Source organism: Polypterus senegalus, chromosome 4 (genome assembly GCF_016835505.1).
Source record: "Polypterus senegalus isolate Bchr_013 chromosome 4, ASM1683550v1, whole genome shotgun sequence".
Taxonomy (NCBI): domain Eukaryota; kingdom Metazoa; phylum Chordata; class Cladistia; order Polypteriformes; family Polypteridae; genus Polypterus; species Polypterus senegalus.
This window is the reverse complement of record NC_053157.1, coordinates 91164564-91183730: the sequence shown is the minus strand read 5'-3', so window position 1 is coordinate 91183730 and position 19167 is coordinate 91164564. Positions and strand designations below refer to the sequence as shown.

Below are 19167 nucleotides of genomic sequence, written 5' to 3'. Positions count from 1 at the left end.
TTAACTCTGCCATCTCCAGCTCTGTCTTCTGCTTTCTGGTCAGTGCCACCGTCTCACACATACACACATGTATTCTGCCTTGTTCCTACTGACCTTCATTCCTCTCCTCTCCACAGCATATCTCCACCTACTCTCACTACAGATCACAATGTCATCAGCAAACATCATAGTCCACGGGGACTCCTATCTAAGCTCGTCTGTCAACCTGTCCATCACCATTGCAAATAAGAAAGGGCTCAGAGACAATCCCTGATGTGATCCCACTTCCACCTTGAACTCCTACCATAGACCTCACCACTGTCACACTTCCCTTGTACATATCCTGTACAACTCTTACGTACTTCTCTGCCACTCCTGACTTCCTCATACAATACCACAACTCTTTTCTTGGCACTCTATCATATGGTTTCTCTAAGTCTGCAAAGACATAATACAACTCCTTCTGGCCTTCTCTAAACTTCTCCATCAACACCCTCAGAGCAAACATTGCATCTGTGGTGCTCTTTCTTGGCATGAAATTTGTGCTTATGAGATATGGATCAGAATATTGAAAACCTCTACTATGTTGGATGTGTAATTTGGAGGTAACAATAGTAAAGTATTTTGGTATGTTTTCCACATTAAATATAGCATTTATCTTAGAAGAATGAAAGGGTTAATAAATGTCAGAAACCTGTTCAGGCATATCAGGAAACCAGATAAACATCAAGTGAACACCAAAGACAAGAATAAATATAAGCGTCTGCCTTTATTCTTTGAACATTTTTTAACAGGCTGCTGCGATAAAAGCTCCCTGTTCAGTATTTACTGAAGAGTAAATGACGCAATGAACAGCTTTTCTCCTGCCCCATGATTGACTCAAAGAGGTTTTATCAGTCTTGTCCTAATAGAGGATAAGTTTATTTCTTTAATTAATATGTTTGACTTCTGCCACAGATGTCTTCCACAGACGATGCCTTTGCACAATCTGCAGTGTCTCATGTAAACACCATGTCACCAACAAAAGAACAACATCAAGACATAGTGACAAGAAGGAGACTAGCTAGACATATTAAATATGTCAAAAAAGGGGGTGTCAGAAAAGGGGGGAAAAACAAAAGGCCTGGAATGAGGCTGAGGAAGTCGTCACAGATGGGATTCATTGCAAGGAGCTTTTCCCCCCATTTTCCTAATTAGAAAGAGAGGAACATTGTAAAATGTTAAAGCTGTATTTCCATAGCTATTCAGTACACCAGAACCAGGCAGCAAATCTTCCATGACAGTGTGACCCCTTTCAAGTCGAACCTTGCAAGACTGCCCTACTACCTCTTTCATTGATTCATACTTTTAGATTATGAGTGATGGGGAAAGACATGGTCATTGATAAATGTCTACCAAAGATGAGGGGTGACTGAGGGTTTGTTTGCATAAGATGGCTACAGCACAAAGACAGCAATACTATAGAATACTTCGGAGGAACCATGTAACCCAGACAGGGGTCTTATTAGGGTCAGGTTTACCCTACAGCCAGTCGGCTGATCAGAATATTTCAGACAAGAACATCTTAAGCGTTGTGAAATCTTCACTTTGTTATCAATCCTCTACAGTCTTACTATACTTAAGTGGGCTTACAAAATGATTACAGAAACGATTTTGAGTCAAGAAGTGAGGGCTTGACTGAAAATCAACGTGCTGTTCTACTTCAGGGAACTTTTGATGCGATTACAAACCACTTCTTTTTCACATAAAATTCTGTAAAAGCAGCTTTTAAGGGACAATAAAGTCCTGTATATAAAACTGTACTTAACAATTCGTGAAAGGTACTTGTGGAATTCAATGCCACCCGTTATGCAAAGCCTCGCGTAAGTCTGACGAATTGCGAAATCAGTCCATGTAACTCTACAAGAGCAAAGGTGTACGTTATAATAAAACATTAGTCTACTGATAATTATTTTTTCCTCACTTAAGGTAATTAAGTACACACAACTGAGGAGCTCAAAATCCTTTTACGTACTGGAGACTCTGGAGATAACTCAAAGCATCAGCACATTCTGTGTTTTCTAGGTACACGCAGACCTTTTGAGAAGATGAACATGCACTCCCACACGCTGTAGCATGAGCCTTTCAAAATACTGTAATTTAAGTAAAAATCACCCCCTCCTAACTCACCCCTCCCCACATCACTAACACACCCAACTTGTTTTGTGAACCGGAGCGCATCACAGTTACTGACTAAACTCCCAGTAAAGTCAACCGAAGCCAAATGTCTTTTAAGGACGCACACGCTGTTTTATTAGTTTTCTTCCTTCCGACTTAAAAACGGACTTAGTGCTAAAACTGTTTGGAGCTACACTTGTGCAGCTTGTGGTGGAAAGTGACATTAAATTAGAACTGGAAGAGCCAAAGATATGTGATTTCACTGAACATCTGCTTTCTATACATGGGAAGACTGTATGGTCCTTCAAACTGAATTCACGGACAGCACTTTATTATTTTCGTCTACGTTTTTACTAAAAAGTAAAGTTACAGTTGCGTGGAAATGCAGGACTACGACAAACTCACGTCATTCTTGGGGGACTGGGGTCCCTTCCAGATGGCGATCTTCTTTCTCCTTAGCCTGACCGCTGTCCCTAACGGCTACGTGGGGATGTCCGTGGTATTCCTGGCAGACACGCCACCACATTTCTGCCGATCGCGCACTGGTAATGGCAGCGGATCGCCTATTAATCACTCGCTGATTTCCTCAAAACTGGTAGATGGGTCACCAGCTCTCGGCAGCTGCACCCGACTAAAGTGGACAGGCGAAGGTCAGGTGAACGAAACGGAGGAATGTCTTGACGGCTGGGAGTTTAGCAAAGAAAGATACGCGTCCACTATTGTAACCGAGGTAAGGAGTTCCACGCATTGCTCCAGTTTTTGTACGCCTATTTTCTCTTATTGTTTACTGATGCAATCGCAGTGCTTCATTATTTAAGAAATGGTCTGTTATTGCAACTTTATAGCCCCTAACGTGGTCAATAAGGTAGGTGCAATTAAAACTTCTGATTCAATGAAAATATGAATCCCTATTGAATCGCGTGCGCTCGCATATTCGAAAGCACAACTCATGCGCAGAAAGTACAAGTGACTTCCTTTCTCAAGGCATACAAAGTTTTCACTACACCTGTGGGCTTTCAGACAACGGAACAATGCATCTCGTGATCCCGACCTCAGAAAAAACAAGATACTTTCATATAACGATTTTTGTGCAACATCACTTCTAAATGAGGAATCTTGGGGTCGCCGATTGAATACCAGCGCAACCGGACTATCTCGTGCGTGCGTGACATTAGTCCGGAAAAACGTAACAGTAGGCTACAGTGCACTTAATCCTCTAACCCTGTCTCAACGCAGCCCCTGCAACGATAACTCAAAACTGCTCAGTCCTTAATTCTCCGACTGCAACGGTCCATTTGTTTGGTTCTCTGATGAGGACCCATAAAGTTGAATATTACTGGCAGATTGTTTGAACACTGCGTAGCCTGTTACAGCAAGTCTCGCTATTTTGCTACACAAATTTGTATATTACTGTGACTAACTGCTTGGAGCCATTATATTGATTTTGCATATTTATCTGCATTAGCGAATAAACATCCACTTTGTAGGCCTATATACAAAACGTGCCATTTAAGTTTGTAAATTGAAGATGACGATAAAAATATCGTGGTGGAGAAGTTTGTGTGATCCTGCGACCTATTATGTTGCTCGGACCTCCCAAGGCAAATTGGTCCCGGGTGAGAAAGAGCGATTCACAGCCCTTAATTATGCAGATCTACACATACTGTATATAAAAAAAGAGTGTCTCGCCAGTTATGAGGCTACCGGGGTCTCGTCCTGTCACCAAACCCGGCTGGAGTCCCAGCAGGCAAGCATCTATTCTGGTGATATGCAAAACGATTCTTTTTAGTGATTTGATTAATTTTGTTCACTTCACCAAAATGATTCGAATTTTTGAATCACTGATTCCTTCACTTAAAAAACAACAGCACGCAATATTCTAGTCTAGAAAAGTATAAACTTTAACCACCAAACAATATAAAAATTATAAAAAGCAAGCAACAAAATAAGTAATTCACGTATAATAATAATACTGTAACGATCTGGGAAAGAAATTGCCACTGAGGCAGTGTATTCTAAAAAATGTAAAAAAAAAAAAACAAAAGGGGTCTGCTGGGACTGCAGTGGAGAGGGGCGGGCAGAGGAGACACAACTGTCACTAGGGCCGATTCACGCTCAGAACGCGTACGCCCCCGCTTCATGGCTGCCAAGCGTTCCCAGCGTTCATTTCACGCGTCCTCTGAGCAGGTCCTCAAAAATTAACGCGACGCGTGCGCGAGTTGCAGTACCAGCAAAAAGTCGGGGGGCGCAGTGTGCTAAAAGTCGGAACGTGACGTCAGAGTCTCTGTTTACTATCTACATGTGACAGCAAGCCTCTATGGAGATCCTTCGGGGATCGATGTGCGCACTTTGCTGTTTGATGAATGGCTCAAATACAGCGCTATACATTATGTAGCCGATGTGAAGTTGCAAAAAAAAATAGACGGCACAAAAGATGGTATGTCAGACTTTTAAAATGTATCGTGTCATTTATGTATGTCTTTTTTATGTTTTAATTTTTGCAACTTAACAACAGCAACATAATGTATAGCGTTATATTTGAGCCACTGAGAAAAAAATAAAGGACACGGTGAAAACGTGTATTTTGTGATTAAAGTGGAAATTTCGGCTTTAATCTCGAAATGTCCACTTTAACCTCGTAGTTTACTTTATCATTGAGGCAGACCGTCGTAAACATCATCCCAGTTTTTAATCGCTACGAGCTTCTTGGACCTGACAGCAGGTAAAGTAAAATAATAAAAAATAGATGGCACAAAAGATGGTATGTGAGACTTTTAAAATGTATCGTGTCATTACAATCGGGAATATGTGACTCTTGAATATAAAAGCACCACGAATGCATCTGTTATGTTGCATTTTGCTTCAGCAGAGGAAAGCAGCAATAGATCGCCAAACAGAACAAATTAAATGTATGATATTCCAACTCTCTGCACATTTAGAATCTTTAGATTTATACTTGATATCACTTTCATGATGAAATGCATTAAAATGTGTATGTTACATTTTACATATAATTTCGTTTAAATAATGAATACTGTTAATAATTACACACATGGGGGAATAATTACACACATGGGGGTGTCACGGTGGTGGAGCGATAGCACTGCTGTCTCGCAGGGAGTTATGTTGCTGGTATTTCCTGCTTGTATTCCACACTGTGCTCCGGTTTCCTTCCAAAGATATGCAGATTTGGGGATTTGGTGCCGCTAAAATGACGCAAGTGAAAGTGTGTGATTGTATTCACCTTGTGATGAGCTGAGGCCTCGTCTATGGCGTTATTTCAGTGCCACTATTCTGAGCACATGTAAAAAAATATTGAGCGCACGTAAAAAAAGATTGCAAGTGCAAGTGTTGCATTTTGAAGAGAAATTTATTTTGGCGTACAAAAGCTGAGATATTATCCATAAATTGGGGTTTAATTTAGAATTAATTTGCGGATAATATCTTTAATTATTTTATTTTAAAATTGGGGTTTAATTGAGTTTAGCTGGATTTAGCTACATTTCGGACTGTTTCCGGAATACAGCAGCTAGCGAGCTGATTGGAGACCGTAAGAGCCAATCAGAATTTTTGAAACCAAGTCTGTGATTGGTTGGTTTTGTGGCACACTTATAACGGTGTACAGAGAGTTGAGCGCTCGCAGCAGAGAGAATGTTGTGAGCTAGCAACACATTGCGAGCAAGCGCAAATGAAAAAACTGAGCGAGAGGGGGTGCTATTGTGTGTGTGTATATGGATAAGCGCAAACACTGAAATACATTTTTTGCACGCAGCAATGAATTTTGTTCACTCAAATTCAGCTTTTACGCTCAAAAAATTTCTCTTCAAAATGCAACACTTGCACTTGCAATCTTTTTTTATGTGCGCTCAGAATAGTGGCACTGAAATAACGCCATACTCGTCCAGGGATTGTTTCTCACTTGTGCCCAATGCTAGCTGGAATGGACACATCCCTGGATTGATGGATTTAATCAATAAACATCCTTTTCAGAGATATTGCGGTAAGGTGTCATCAGAATTTAATAGGTGTTCTAGGAAATTCACAACACAGAGAAGCCGAACATGTTCTCACCGTGATAATATCTCGAACTGCCACCTGGTGGATTCCTCCAGATTTACGTAAAGTATTCGCGCAAGTATGAACACTATAACGCTTGCGTAGCAGGAGCGTCTGCTGCAGCATGCGCGAGTTGCAGTACCAGCAAAAAGTCGAGGGGCGCAGTGTGTTAAAAGTTGGAATGTGACGTCAGAATCTGTGTTTACTATCTACATGTGACAGAAAGCCGCTTTGTGGATCCTACGAGATCGGTGTACGCGCTTCGATGTTTGATGAATGGTTCGATGTGGTGAAGCAAAATGCCGACATACAAATGCATTTTTGGGGCTTTTATATTCAAGCGTTGCATATTCCCGATCGTAATGACAGCATACATTTTAAAAGTCTCACATACCATGTTTTGTGCCGTCTTTTTTTTTGCAGCTTCAAAACAGCAACATGATGCCACTAAGAAAAAAATTAAGGACATGGAGAAAACGTGTATTTTGTGATTAAAGTGGAAATTTTCGTAGTTTACTTTATCATTAAAGCAGACCATCGTAAACGTCATCCCAGTTTTTAATCGCTAAGGTAAGCAGCAATCGATCACCACACACACAACACATTAAATCATTAATTTCGATTAAATAATGAATACTGTTAATAATTACATACATGGGGGTGGCACGGTGGCGGAGCGGAAGCACTGCTGTCTCGCAGGAAGTCATGTCGCTGGTATCCCCAGGTTGGATTCCACACTGTGCTCCAGTTTCCTTCCAAAAATAAGCAGATTTGGGGATTTGGTGCCGCTAAAATGACGCTAGTGTATGTTTGTGCTTGTATTCACCTTGCGATGAGCTGAGGCCTCGTCCCAATGCTAGCTGGAATGGACACATCCCTGGATTGATGGATTTAATCAATAAACATCATTTTCAGAGATATTGTGATAAGGTGTCATCGGAATTTAATGGGTGTTCTAGGCCAGGCATGTCAAACTCACTACCATTGGTGGGCTGCTTCGACTGCCATACGTGTGTCAGCGGGCGACACTGTATCAAATACTATTATACAAAGTTACTGTAGCTTTCTTTCCTAAACTGAAAACTTTAAAAAATGTAACACTTAAAGTTTAAAGAAAATCAATTTATTTCCATACAATCCCCGTACAACAGCGTACAATTAGAATCTTAGCCTCTTAGCTAGGTCCTTATACTATTATATTATAGTCATTGCTTATATAGGAGTCTTACAGTGTGAGATTTATTTCTTTTATTATCTTGTTAGTAAACAGTTTGTCAATATCAGGCTTGAAATCTTGTGCAGCTGCAACTTTTATGAGGTATGAATGGTGCTCGGCAGTAAGTCTTGAGCGATGTGGGGTTTTGGTAGCTTTCATTAACAAAAACAATTGCTCACAAAGGTAAGTGCTTCCGAACATAGACAGTACTCTCAGTGCCAACTTACAGATCTGCACATACGAAGGTGGCAGGTAAGCATACAAGCCTGGCACACCAACTTCGTTGCATTTTGCCTTAAGAATAGAATCTGACTGCAGTTTAATCAATTCCATTTGGATATTCTCAGGCGCATTCTCAATGTTGTAAAAGAACAGCGCAAAGTCCTGTTTGTGAACTGAAATCATGTAAACGGTCACTGCTCAGTAATTTAAGTTGGAAAACAAATCCTCCAAAAATCAAATTTGACTTTACTAAGTTTACTTCAAAGTTTATATTGTAAAATAAGCCGATTAGCAAAAAGCCCCCTGACCTACACTAATTTTACAACTCAAAATCACAAATATTTGTTAATAAACAACTAACCAACTTCTCGCGTCCACTTCAGATCTTTAGCTGTAGTCTGCACTAACTGTTCATTACCATACTAGCACAAAATTACATAAAACTAGAGCAAAAAAAACGTGAAAATATGCGAGCTATTACTACTCGTGATGGTCAGTTCTGCCCAGTGGCCAGTCTCAGCAGCCCAGCCAGTAGTGTAGCTTAACAGGGGCGGCTCTAGGCTCGTGGCGGCCCCTTCACCCGGCAGTGTCAATATGGTACGGCAGATGGCCACGTTCGTTGCGGACACTGCATAGCCGCCTCGTGCTCATGACACGTTTCTATATGCACGTGTCCGTAACTTGAAAACCAAGTGGCAGCCCATGATATTCTCATTACAGCAGAATGTTATAATACTACATATAGCTTACTGCTCCAACTCTAGCGACATTAGTAAATACAGCGTACTAATTAACAAGAAACACAATGTTTTTCGGCCACATTGCCATCAGCTGTGTCGTTATTTTCTCCTTCTGTTTTATATTCAATATATATTGGCGTGGCGGCCCATGAGATTTGGCGGCCCTGTGCAGGTGTAAAGTTTGCACATGCGTAAGCCCGCCCCTGTGCCGGGCTGCTGCAGCCTAGCACTTCAGTTGCGACGTCACGGCTCATTAACTTTGGTCAAGGTTCGTGGCTATATTAGCAGATGACGTTTTCGGTCTCGTAATGCCATGGGAAAATGCGCTTTTGTCAGAAGTAAGAAAAGTCAATAAGTAACACCAAAGATGCAGAATGATTCAATCACAAACGATGGTAATCATTTTGTACAAGTTTAGTGCTAACTAGGATCTGTCATGCGGGCCGCACTGATTTCTTTTGCGTGTTTGACATGCCTGTTCTAGGAAATTCACAACACAGAGAAGCCGAACCTGTACTCACCGTAATAATATCGCGCACTGCCACCTGGTGGATTCCTCCAGATTTACGTAAAGTACGCACGCAAGTATAAACAGTACAACACTTGCGTAGCATGAGTGTCTGCTGCAGCATGCGTCGTGTGAAGTATAAACCCAGCCTTAATAAGCAGCCTCTGGGGTGCTGCGGAGGAAGGACTTTGGAAAGGAGGTTCAGTGAGAGAGTGTGTTTGACTCATTCTTGTGGGGTGTTTTTTTTTTGTTCAATGCCTTTTTGTTTCTTTGTCCTGACTACGTTGTTTTTGGCCAGTTAAGTCAGAAGAAAAGAAATAAAACCATTGTTTGTGGGAGAGAACCCCTCAGGAAGAAGTACTCTGGTGGAGCTAAACCTTGTCATATCAGCAACTTCGGCCGCTACTTCCCCTACTTGCTGGTGCTGTGGCCAGCCTGGGCACCTTCGTTGATTTTGTCCTTTCCGTCCAGCAACTATTCTAAACTCCAGAGAAATGCCAGGAAACGGCCAGGGTTCGTATTGGCGGGACGTTTCTGGACCCTTTAGTAGTCCCGCTGCAATCAACAACAAATGCAGGCTGGGACAAGTCGGTGATCCCTGTGAGACAGCTAGGCTGTGGAGATTATTGTCATTTGCCTATCCGAATTTGGGATACTGATGTGGAGGCTTTGATCGATACCGGGGCTACGTCTACTGTAGTGCAACACGATCTGCTACCTAAAAACTGCTCCCTACAAGCCATTTCCGGCCAATTCATTACTGCCACGGGCGAGCATGCTATGATGGAGGGCCACACCACCACTCTTCTAAGAATAGGAGGACACATTTGGACATTCCCCGTTTGGGTAGCAAAAATTAGAGACGCTTGCATCTTGGGTGTAGGCTCAGATTGACATTGGCCACGGGATCCTGGTGAAACCTGGCAGTGCACCCTGTCAATTGATGGGCTGTCAGTTTCAACTGGGACCCTCCCCCACCCCCACAAGCAATAATGGTGGGCAATGGAACGATACTCTGGAAGGCGTCTGGGAAAGAAGCTGCCAGGGATTAAAGGAACCTCAGCGACAACAACTTAAGGATGTATTGTAGGAATTCGGAGACCGTTTCACCACCTCCTGTAAGGACATTGGCCAAACTCACCTCATCCACTATCACATCAAACAACATCTGCGTTGCATTCCCCTGGCACAACAGATTGAGGCAGATCAGTTGGTACTCGAGATGTTGAATTCTGGAATTATTGAGCCATCCGATTTTCTTTGGTGCTGCCCAGTTGTTTTGGTTAAAAGAAATCAGGAGAATGGCATTTTTGTGTTGATTACCGCTGGTTGAATGCAGTTATGCGAAAAGATTCATTGCCGCTTCCTACAATCAATGAGGCCCTTGATCTGGTGTCTGTGTTGCGTTGGTTCTCCACGCAGGGGCGGATCTAGAAAATTATTCATGGGGTGGCAAGGGGGTGGCATTAAAATTATGAGGGGTGGCAACACTGAAGCAAGCATCCTTGCATGGTTTTTGTGGATTCAAGGAATGCTATTCTTTATTCGGTGTATACACTAGGGTGCACATTTTTACATTGTTCTAAAAAAATGAAATAAAGGCTGATTTGTGATTGGCTTGAATCTGATATCTGGATTGGAAAGTCAGATAAATTAAATGAGATGGTACGGTATATTTAACTTCTCTTTATTGTGTTTTACGCAAAACCTATGCGTTTTACGCAAAGTCTATGCCAAGTTTAATTTACTAAGCATGACAAACAATGCAGACTGCACATTGATACAAAATCTCAATGGATCGTTAAGTCAAAAACACATAATAAATATACAGAAACCACATTTAAATCACCAACATATGTCTTCAAAATGAATAAAATAAATCACAGTATTCAGTGCAACAAGAGCAACAAAATGACATTTTAAAGTATTCAAATATCTTGGATGAGACATAAAAACAAATTCAATAATTTTAGTGCAAGTAAAGCAACAAAAGTCCCTTTAAATCCAAGTATCTCTTATTTTTTTAACAAAACCAACAAATTTGGATGGACCGAAAACTAAATTACAAATTTTGGTGTAACAAGGTTATGACCAGCAGTCTATTAAACCATCCAACAAACAGCTTTGGTGCATATGTGTACAGTTGCAGACATATTTACTACTCACATCTAAAGAATGCAAGTAACTGAACCTACTGTAACTGAATGCGACGATTGCCATGTTGTTCAGCAAATCTTTTAACAAAGTCATCTAAATTCAAGGCCTTGGTGCGTTTTGATTCAATGCTGAGAATAGCCAAACTCGACAATCTACTCTTTGCCATTGTAGACCTTAGGTAATTTTTGATTATCTTCAGAGCTGAAAAACTCCTTTCACATGTTGCGCTGCTAACTGGTAACACTACAGCTATTTTGCACAACCTGAACAGCTCAAAGAAAACAAGCTTATATGGTTCCAGAAAATGAGCAAACTCCATCAGAGTAGGACTTTCTTTTCCATTCATCTTAAGTCTATCTAGGACTCTCCCTACCTGGTGAAGCTCATGTTTAATATCTTCAACACTTGACTCATAAGCATTAGCCAAAGAGACAATCTCTTCCTCCCTTAAAAAACTACAGCTTGACGGATTTAAAGCCTGAATGCCTTTCATGATGTTGCAATCGGTATCTGAAAAACGTCTTTCCATTTCCCCAATCATGGTGTCCAAGACTGGGTAGAACACTTTGACTCGAAAAGTCTCCTTGCTGTCTGGTTCTACATGCTGTCCAAGTGTGGAAGTAACGATGGAATCTTGAAATTTTGTAGCCATCTGTTTTGACCTCTTTCGGGTGTGAAATGTTGTTGAAATGTGACTCTTTTCACACGTATTAAGTATTTCTGACCATAGGTCTTCAAAAAAAGTCTCTCTGCGATAATTTGTCAGTGTTTCTTTTAGTGCGTCAATGAGTTCAACAGCCTTAGAGTGGTCAACAGATTTAGATTGGAGCATCTCAGACAAAATATTAGAGTCACTCAACACCTTTCGAAAGAGCACAAGACATCCAACAAAACTGACATCAATTTGGGCCAATATGCCTTTTGCTTCAACGGCTCTTTGAGGATTGTTCTCATCTAGAGCTCTTCAAGCACTTGCAAAATAGCAGGCAATCTATCCATGACATTGCGACATGCTACATGTCTGCAAGCCCAGCGTGTATCACTGAGTCGCTGGAGCTCCCTTGATACACCATCATACATGTTCCGCTGTACTTCAAGCCATTTTTGATGGACATAAGATCCAGAAAAGAAATTCCCAGCGTCTGGCACATTTTTGACGGCATCTACTATGACCAGGTTGAGACTGTGTGCACTGCAATGCACATAAAATGCATCCTTGGCCACTGCTTTTATTCTCGCTTGGACAACTGAATGGGCCCCACCTGACAAACAGGGTGCTGGCGTTTCAAGCTCTCTCTCCTCTCTTTCAATGTCTGAGCTCTCTTCCTCTCTTAAACCTCTTTCTTCCACCTCTTCACTCACTTCATGCTGGATATCTTCTGCTTCTTCACTTCTTTCTAGCTCTTTGTCATCCATTTCTATATTTCTTTCGTCCAACACTCCATCACCTCCTCTGTCTCCCACAACATCTTTTGTACCCTTTTCTATCTTATCTTCACCTTCCACTGCCACAGTATCTAAATCTGATTTTCCTTTTCTTTTTGGTTTAAAAAAACTCTGGATGTCAGCCTTTCTTTTCATAGTATCCTGGGAGATGCAACAAGTATGAAGTTTAGACTTTATAGCTTTCTAAACATACACTACACTGAACAATTTCACCTCCATAATGAATACATATGAAACATTAAGCTATACAATAACTCAGTAAATGCATGTGCTCCTATGGAATATTTTGATTGCTGCATTAGCTAACAAGGTAATACAGGTTAACGTTAAATAGAACTGATTAGACATACTTGCTGTTTAGTTGTCATATAACTAGCAAGCATCTACCTCAGGCAACACTAAGACATGTTTAATTAAACATTCATTTGTTAAGTATGAAAGTAATTCAGTACCTGGTTTTGTTTCTCAACTCCAGCATATCGATGGACTGGACACGGCGTTGTTGTCACGTGACGCCACTTATCAAAGGTTTGGACTTGAAGATGCAAGCTACTGAACAACATACTTTTGAAAATAGTTTACAGTTAAACTACAAACTACTAACATATATACGCGAAGATATCAAAATTAACTGCTTCGGTTTGTTAAAAATGCCGGAATTTGTCTGTGATGATCCCGCTGGTTGCACTAAATGTCTTTGATTCACTAAAACGAAGCAGTTCATGAGAGTCGTTTGTTCGGACTACGCTTTAATAGAAAGACGATTTTGTTCTATTATTTACGGGTATATGCTATTTTTATGTCATCATAATAGAGCGTTGCTGCTGTAAATCGGTCGAGGAAACTCTTTTATTTTTAGAACACTGAGATACTAGTGCTGGGGTGGCAAATGGGGTGGCAAGGCTTTTTCTCAGGGTGGCAATTGCCACCCCGTGCCACCCCGGTAGATCCGCCCCTGTCTCCACGCTAGATTTAAGAAGTGGCTACTGGCAGGTGGAGTTCGCTCCAGAAGCCAAGGAAAAAACTGCATTTTCAAGTGCTCCCATTCAGATTGTGCAATGCACCAGCAACTTTTGAACAGCTAATGGACCGTGTCCTTTTGGGCATCCCTCATTCCAGATGCCTGGTATAATTGGACAATGTAATGACACGTGGACCCATGTTTGAAGCTGCTTTGCACTCCCTTAGAGCCATACTAGCAAAATTACGGGAAGCAGGACTTAAGCTACACCCTGATAAGTGTCAATTGCTGCGCCAAGAAGTCACCTACTTGGGGCACCGAGTAAGTGAAAGGGGGTGGCCACAGAAGACTCAATCGATTTGTGACTGCCCGTCTCCAGTTAAAGTATGGCAAATCCGTGGAATCCCACCTGGAATTGGTGCAGTTTATCCCATTCTTGCTGGCAGATCTTCTCTCTCACCATTAGATTGGATGGGAAGCATCTGTAAACTGCCATCTTCTGGTCCCTCCACACATGTTCTGAGTTGTTTAGGCTTTGGCTGAACCACTCAAGGATAGTCAGAGGCTTTTGCTGTATGCTCTGGGTCAATGTCTTGAAAAAAGGTGAACCATCAACCCAAACTGAGGTTTTGTGCACTCTGGAGCAGTTTTTTTTCCAAGGATCTCCCTTTATTTGGATGGATTCTCCCTGTCCCTGCCACTGAGATCCCACAGCAGCATGATGGTGCAACCACCATGGTGTTCTATAGGGATGGTATTAGGCAGGTGATGAGCAGACACAGTGCTTGGGATTCTGTTGAAAGAGTTCAATTTTTGTCTCAAAAGTCCATAGAATATTTAGCCTCATGCTGTAAGAACCATTTAAATGCTGTTTCATAAACTTTTACTCAAGAGTGGCTCCTGTGTAGCCAGTCTATCATAAATGTCATTTCTGATAATCTCTCTTGCTCAGGTGTGGCCCACAGACATTCCAATATTAATTCCAATTCACAGCCTCATCAAATGTAGGATTTAGCAAATGAGGCTACTAGTCTGAGCCGATCAATCCATTAGGCAACTTAAGGGGCTGCGCAGTGAGATGGGGGTTCTAAGAAATCAAAATACAGTTAATCAGCAGTCATCACTCTTCCTATTATTGTTGCCTCTGGTGAGAGAAGTTTTTATCTTTAAAGCTGCTTAAATCTTACTTGAGATCTTCCATGTGCCAGGAGAGGCTTTCAGCCCGAGTTGTAATTTTAATAGAGTGCACTGTTCAAAGGTTTTTGGACCAGGCGGACATAACGGCTGCATTTTAAAAGTTACAGTAATAAATTTATAAGCCTTTTTTATTTCTGTTTCATGCACCATTTCATTTATTTTTTAAATATTACGATATGCAATTTTGATTTATTGTAATTACATTTTTTGCATTTTACTTACTTTTTCATTTATTTGGATTTTAATATTTTACTATATTGTCCATCCACCCATTATCTAACCTGCTACAGCCAAACTACAGGGTCACGGGGGGTCTGCTGGAGCCAATCCCAGCCATCACAAGGCACAAAGGCAGGAAACAAACCCCAGGCAGGGCGCACACACACACTAGGGACAATTTAGAATTTCCAATGCACCAAACCTGCATGTCTTTGGACTGAGGGAGGAAACTGGAGCACCCGGAAGAAACCCACACAGACACGGGGAGAACATGCAAACTCCACGCAGGGTCTCCTAACTGCGAGGCAGCAGTGCTACCACTGTGCTACCATGCCGCCCCTTTACTAAATTGTATTATTATTAATTTTCTGTTGTCTATACAAAAGTTGTATTTTTTGTGATGATTAATTTTTATACTAGTTTTCTTTTACAAAATACATGTTCATTAAATCCTTCCTGTTGATCTTCTTAATCTAAACTTTGTGCTAAAACAAAGCTAATAAATTTTACTATATGGAGACTTGGGACAGGGTGAGTTGGAGAGCTCCATTCACATACGAGAAGACAATGTGCATTTATATTGACATAACAAATACACCCACAACATTTTCATAAAATAAAAGTCAATAAAGTAAAAGTAGATGAATGTGAGAACAGAGGCGTGATATTGGTCTGGGGCTATTTCTTAGGGTTTGGACTAGACCCCTTGATTCCAGCGAAGGGTCCTGCTAATGCAACAGCATACGAAGTTATTTTCGACAATTGTGCACTTCCAACTTTGAGTCAATGGTTTGGGGACGACCCTTTTCTATTACAGCATAACTGTGCCTCTGTGCACAAAGCCAGGTCCATAAAGACATGTTGTGGAGAAACTCGAGTCGCTGCACAGCACCCTGACCTATTGAATACCTATGGGATAATTTGGAATGACGGCTGTGAATCTGGTCTTCTTGTCCAACTTTCATACCTAGCTGCGCAAATTCTCTTTTGTCTGACTGAGCACAAATTCCCACAGCCACCCTCCAAAATCATGTGGAAAGCCTTCCCAGAAGAATGGAGTTTTTTAGGCCACATTGGCTACTCCTTATTAATGCCTGTGGTTCTGGAATGGGATGTTCTGCTAGTTCATATAGGTGTGATGATCAGGTGTCCACAAACCTTTGGCCATTTAGTGTATATACCTCAATTGTAAATATAAAACTAAGCGACCAAGTGTTCTGAAGATCAGTTTTACGAGCTAAAGAAAACTGGAACCCAAAAGTCTTATGTGATCCATAGGTTTATACAGTATAAGCAGTATTACTTAAATTCAAACACACACACACACACAGAGACAGACACACAGACATAATTCCAAAAATGGTATTTTTGGAGTCAGGGAGGTTTAAAACATCGAGATTCATCAAAATATCAAAATAGAATCTTTGGACGATTACAATACGTTCTCTATACTTCATATATGAGAAACTAAAAAATTTAAGCACAGAAAACAAAAGGTCACTTATTGAAATATGAATGGAACACCAAAGGAGCTCTCTAAGCTGCGCTTTCTAAGGTGTTATGTGCACAATAAATAAACACGTACACTACAAACAACCTAACAGCTGCATTATCTGCTGGTTATAATGATTCAGTATTTCTCTGACACTATAAATACTTTCAGAAAAGGGCCAAAGTGAATTGTCATTTGTCATGGTGCATGATAGCCAATAAAAATAAATGGAAGCTTCAACATAGATTTTAACTTTATAAAACAGTTTTTTCAAAATGTTTAAGAAATATGAGCAACATTTAGTCATAGGCAGCCAACAGACAATGGTACAAAAATGCAATTTTTACATCACTTCACATGGAATCTGCTATTTGTGAAAGCAGCTAGAGCTGCTAAAAGCCTAAGATATTGTACAACATTATTAAAAGCATGCATTTTATGTACTCTTCTAATGCTTACATTCAATACATTCTGTTGCTGTTGTTATTTTAGGATATGACTCACTGTTAAAAATGTTAATAATAGTTTTGTCTTTCTTTTAAAGTAAATAAACAAGCATTAAAAATACTCAAGTTTTCTGAGCTTTCAACTAACTCACCTGAAAAGATATGCATGGAATTATGACCAAAATTGTATATCACAGTATTTTTCTGAATTATCCCGGTTTTACGGTATTCAACGGTATTTTTTGCCATGCATGAGTGGATGTTAACCACATTTTCCTCAGCAATTACTGCAGAAGACTGGCTAAGAAGAACCTATTCCACTGTCATGAGAATTGTACATTGTACAAAAAAAAATTTAATATGCACACAAGTATTAATACAGGTTTGCATGGCCCCATAAAGTGATAGTTTTCAAGGGGCTGGCACTAATGAAGAGAAGGAATCACATTGCATGACAGATGCTGTCAAAATATAGAACCTTTTTATTGAACAAATTTTGCAAAAACAAACTATAATTTTGACAAGATATTTTCAACCATCCAAAGAGGCATTTAGACTTAGTAAAATATCCAGAGGTGCTTGTCAAAAGTTGTATTGCACTGAACATGTCTTAGAAAAGGAAAAAATAGTGAATATGTTTTGTAAACCAACTAAACTTTCTGTTAATGTTAACAATCTCTGTCCACTGACACATTAAAGTGACTTTTAAAACAACTTTACCATCATTAAACTGCATAATATTTAAACTAATAAATTATAACAATAAAATAAATAATAGTGCAACTTCCAGTAATAATACTATTACTTCAAGACTTCAAGCCCAGATGCATTACACAGTATTCACCAAATAAAATAAAATAAAATAAAAAAGTTGCAACTTGGTGATGACATCTTTGCCAACTGAACCATCATTTAGGCAAATTGCATTAATATGGACCTTGCTTCAAGCTAAGCTATATACATAAACAATAAAACTACAACTTGCATTTATAATGCTATTTATGGTATAGCCCTACGGAATCATATTAGGGCCACAGTGAAGAAAAAAAAATACGGACACAGGGAAGAAAAAAACAAAATATATGTTGAGATTAAAGTCGACATTTCCACTTTATTCTCATAGTTTATAATTAAAGTAGAATGTCATAAACTAAACTTCATCCTAAAATCAATGTTTAATTTACTAGATTTTCTCAAACCCCATCATAAATTAATGTAGCACATTAAATGCTTTGTGTTAAGTGTTCCCCGACCCAGTTGTTAATCACTACGCTTCTTAAACTGACTTCCTCTGCACTAAGAGGAGGCGCCGGCAGCGATCACTGCACAGAATCCATTCACATCATGATATTCCTGCTCTCTTAAAATTTAGAATGCTAAGATATATACTTGTTATCATTTTCATGATGAAATGCATTAAAGCATGTATTAAACATGCACAGTAGTGTGGCGGTAGTGCTGCTCCCTCGCAGTAAGAGGTTCCCAGGTGTATGTTCAGTGTAGAGAACTTTATGGCAAGTGTGACGAGGCTCCAAAAAACTGGATGTATGAATGGATATCGCACAAGTTTAACTGAAATATTGTGTAAATGTTGGGTTCGTGATGTGGTAGTCGTAGACACGAACAGATAATTCAATGGATGTTCTTCTGGGCGGGCTTTCTTTATTACATGCGTGCTGTCTCTATCTGATGCACCAAACCTTCAGCTCTTATCCTTCCTTTTTCTTTCTCCACCTAACCAATCACCACACGATAAACATCTTTGTGAAATTAAAACTAGTTATAAACGGAGTGTTCAGAACTTTAAAAAAATCTTCGTTATACATATTTAATTATGCCAGCCATTCAGGGTAGCGCCCATCCCAGCAAGTATTGTGTGCGAGGCAGGAGCAATTCCTGAATGCCAGCACATCGCAGGGTGAATAGAGCAACACATACACTAGCAGGGTCAATTTAGCATAACGAAACCCCACATCCTACATGACTTTGAAAGGAAACTGAAGCACGCCGAGTAAACCCACCAGAAAAACATGCAAATTCAAGGCAGGGTACACCCGAGACCCCCTTGCTGCAAGGCAGCAGTGCAACCTCCACGCCGCCGTGCCCCCACATGATTAATACATGCTTTAATGCATTTCATCATGAAAATTATATCAAGTATTTACCTTAGCATTCTAAATGTTCTGGGAGCGAGTCAAATTATGAAGTGAATGTATTCTGTGCGGTGACCGCTGCTGGCGCCTCCTCAGTACAAGAGGAAGTCAGTTTAAGAAGCACGTAGCGATTAACATGGCTCGGGGAACACTTAACAAAAAACATTTAATGTGCTATGTAACTTATGATGGGGTTTGAGAAAATCTAGTAAATTAAA

The 19167-nt window shown here is 40.3% G+C and overlaps 1 protein-coding gene across 1 annotated transcript in view; it reads left to right on the top strand.

Annotated features, from left to right (window-relative positions):
- Window positions 1–2518: 2518 nt before the first annotated feature.
- The window catches only part of LOC120527530 (solute carrier family 22 member 5-like), a 114257-nt gene continuing 97608 nt past the window's right edge, over window positions 2519–19167 (top strand). Inside the window, exon 1 of the mRNA XM_039751038.1 lies at window positions 2519–2866. Within this exon, the coding sequence (XP_039606972.1) occupies window positions 2519–2866 (348 nt within the window). The remainder of the gene's footprint in view (window positions 2867–19167) is intronic.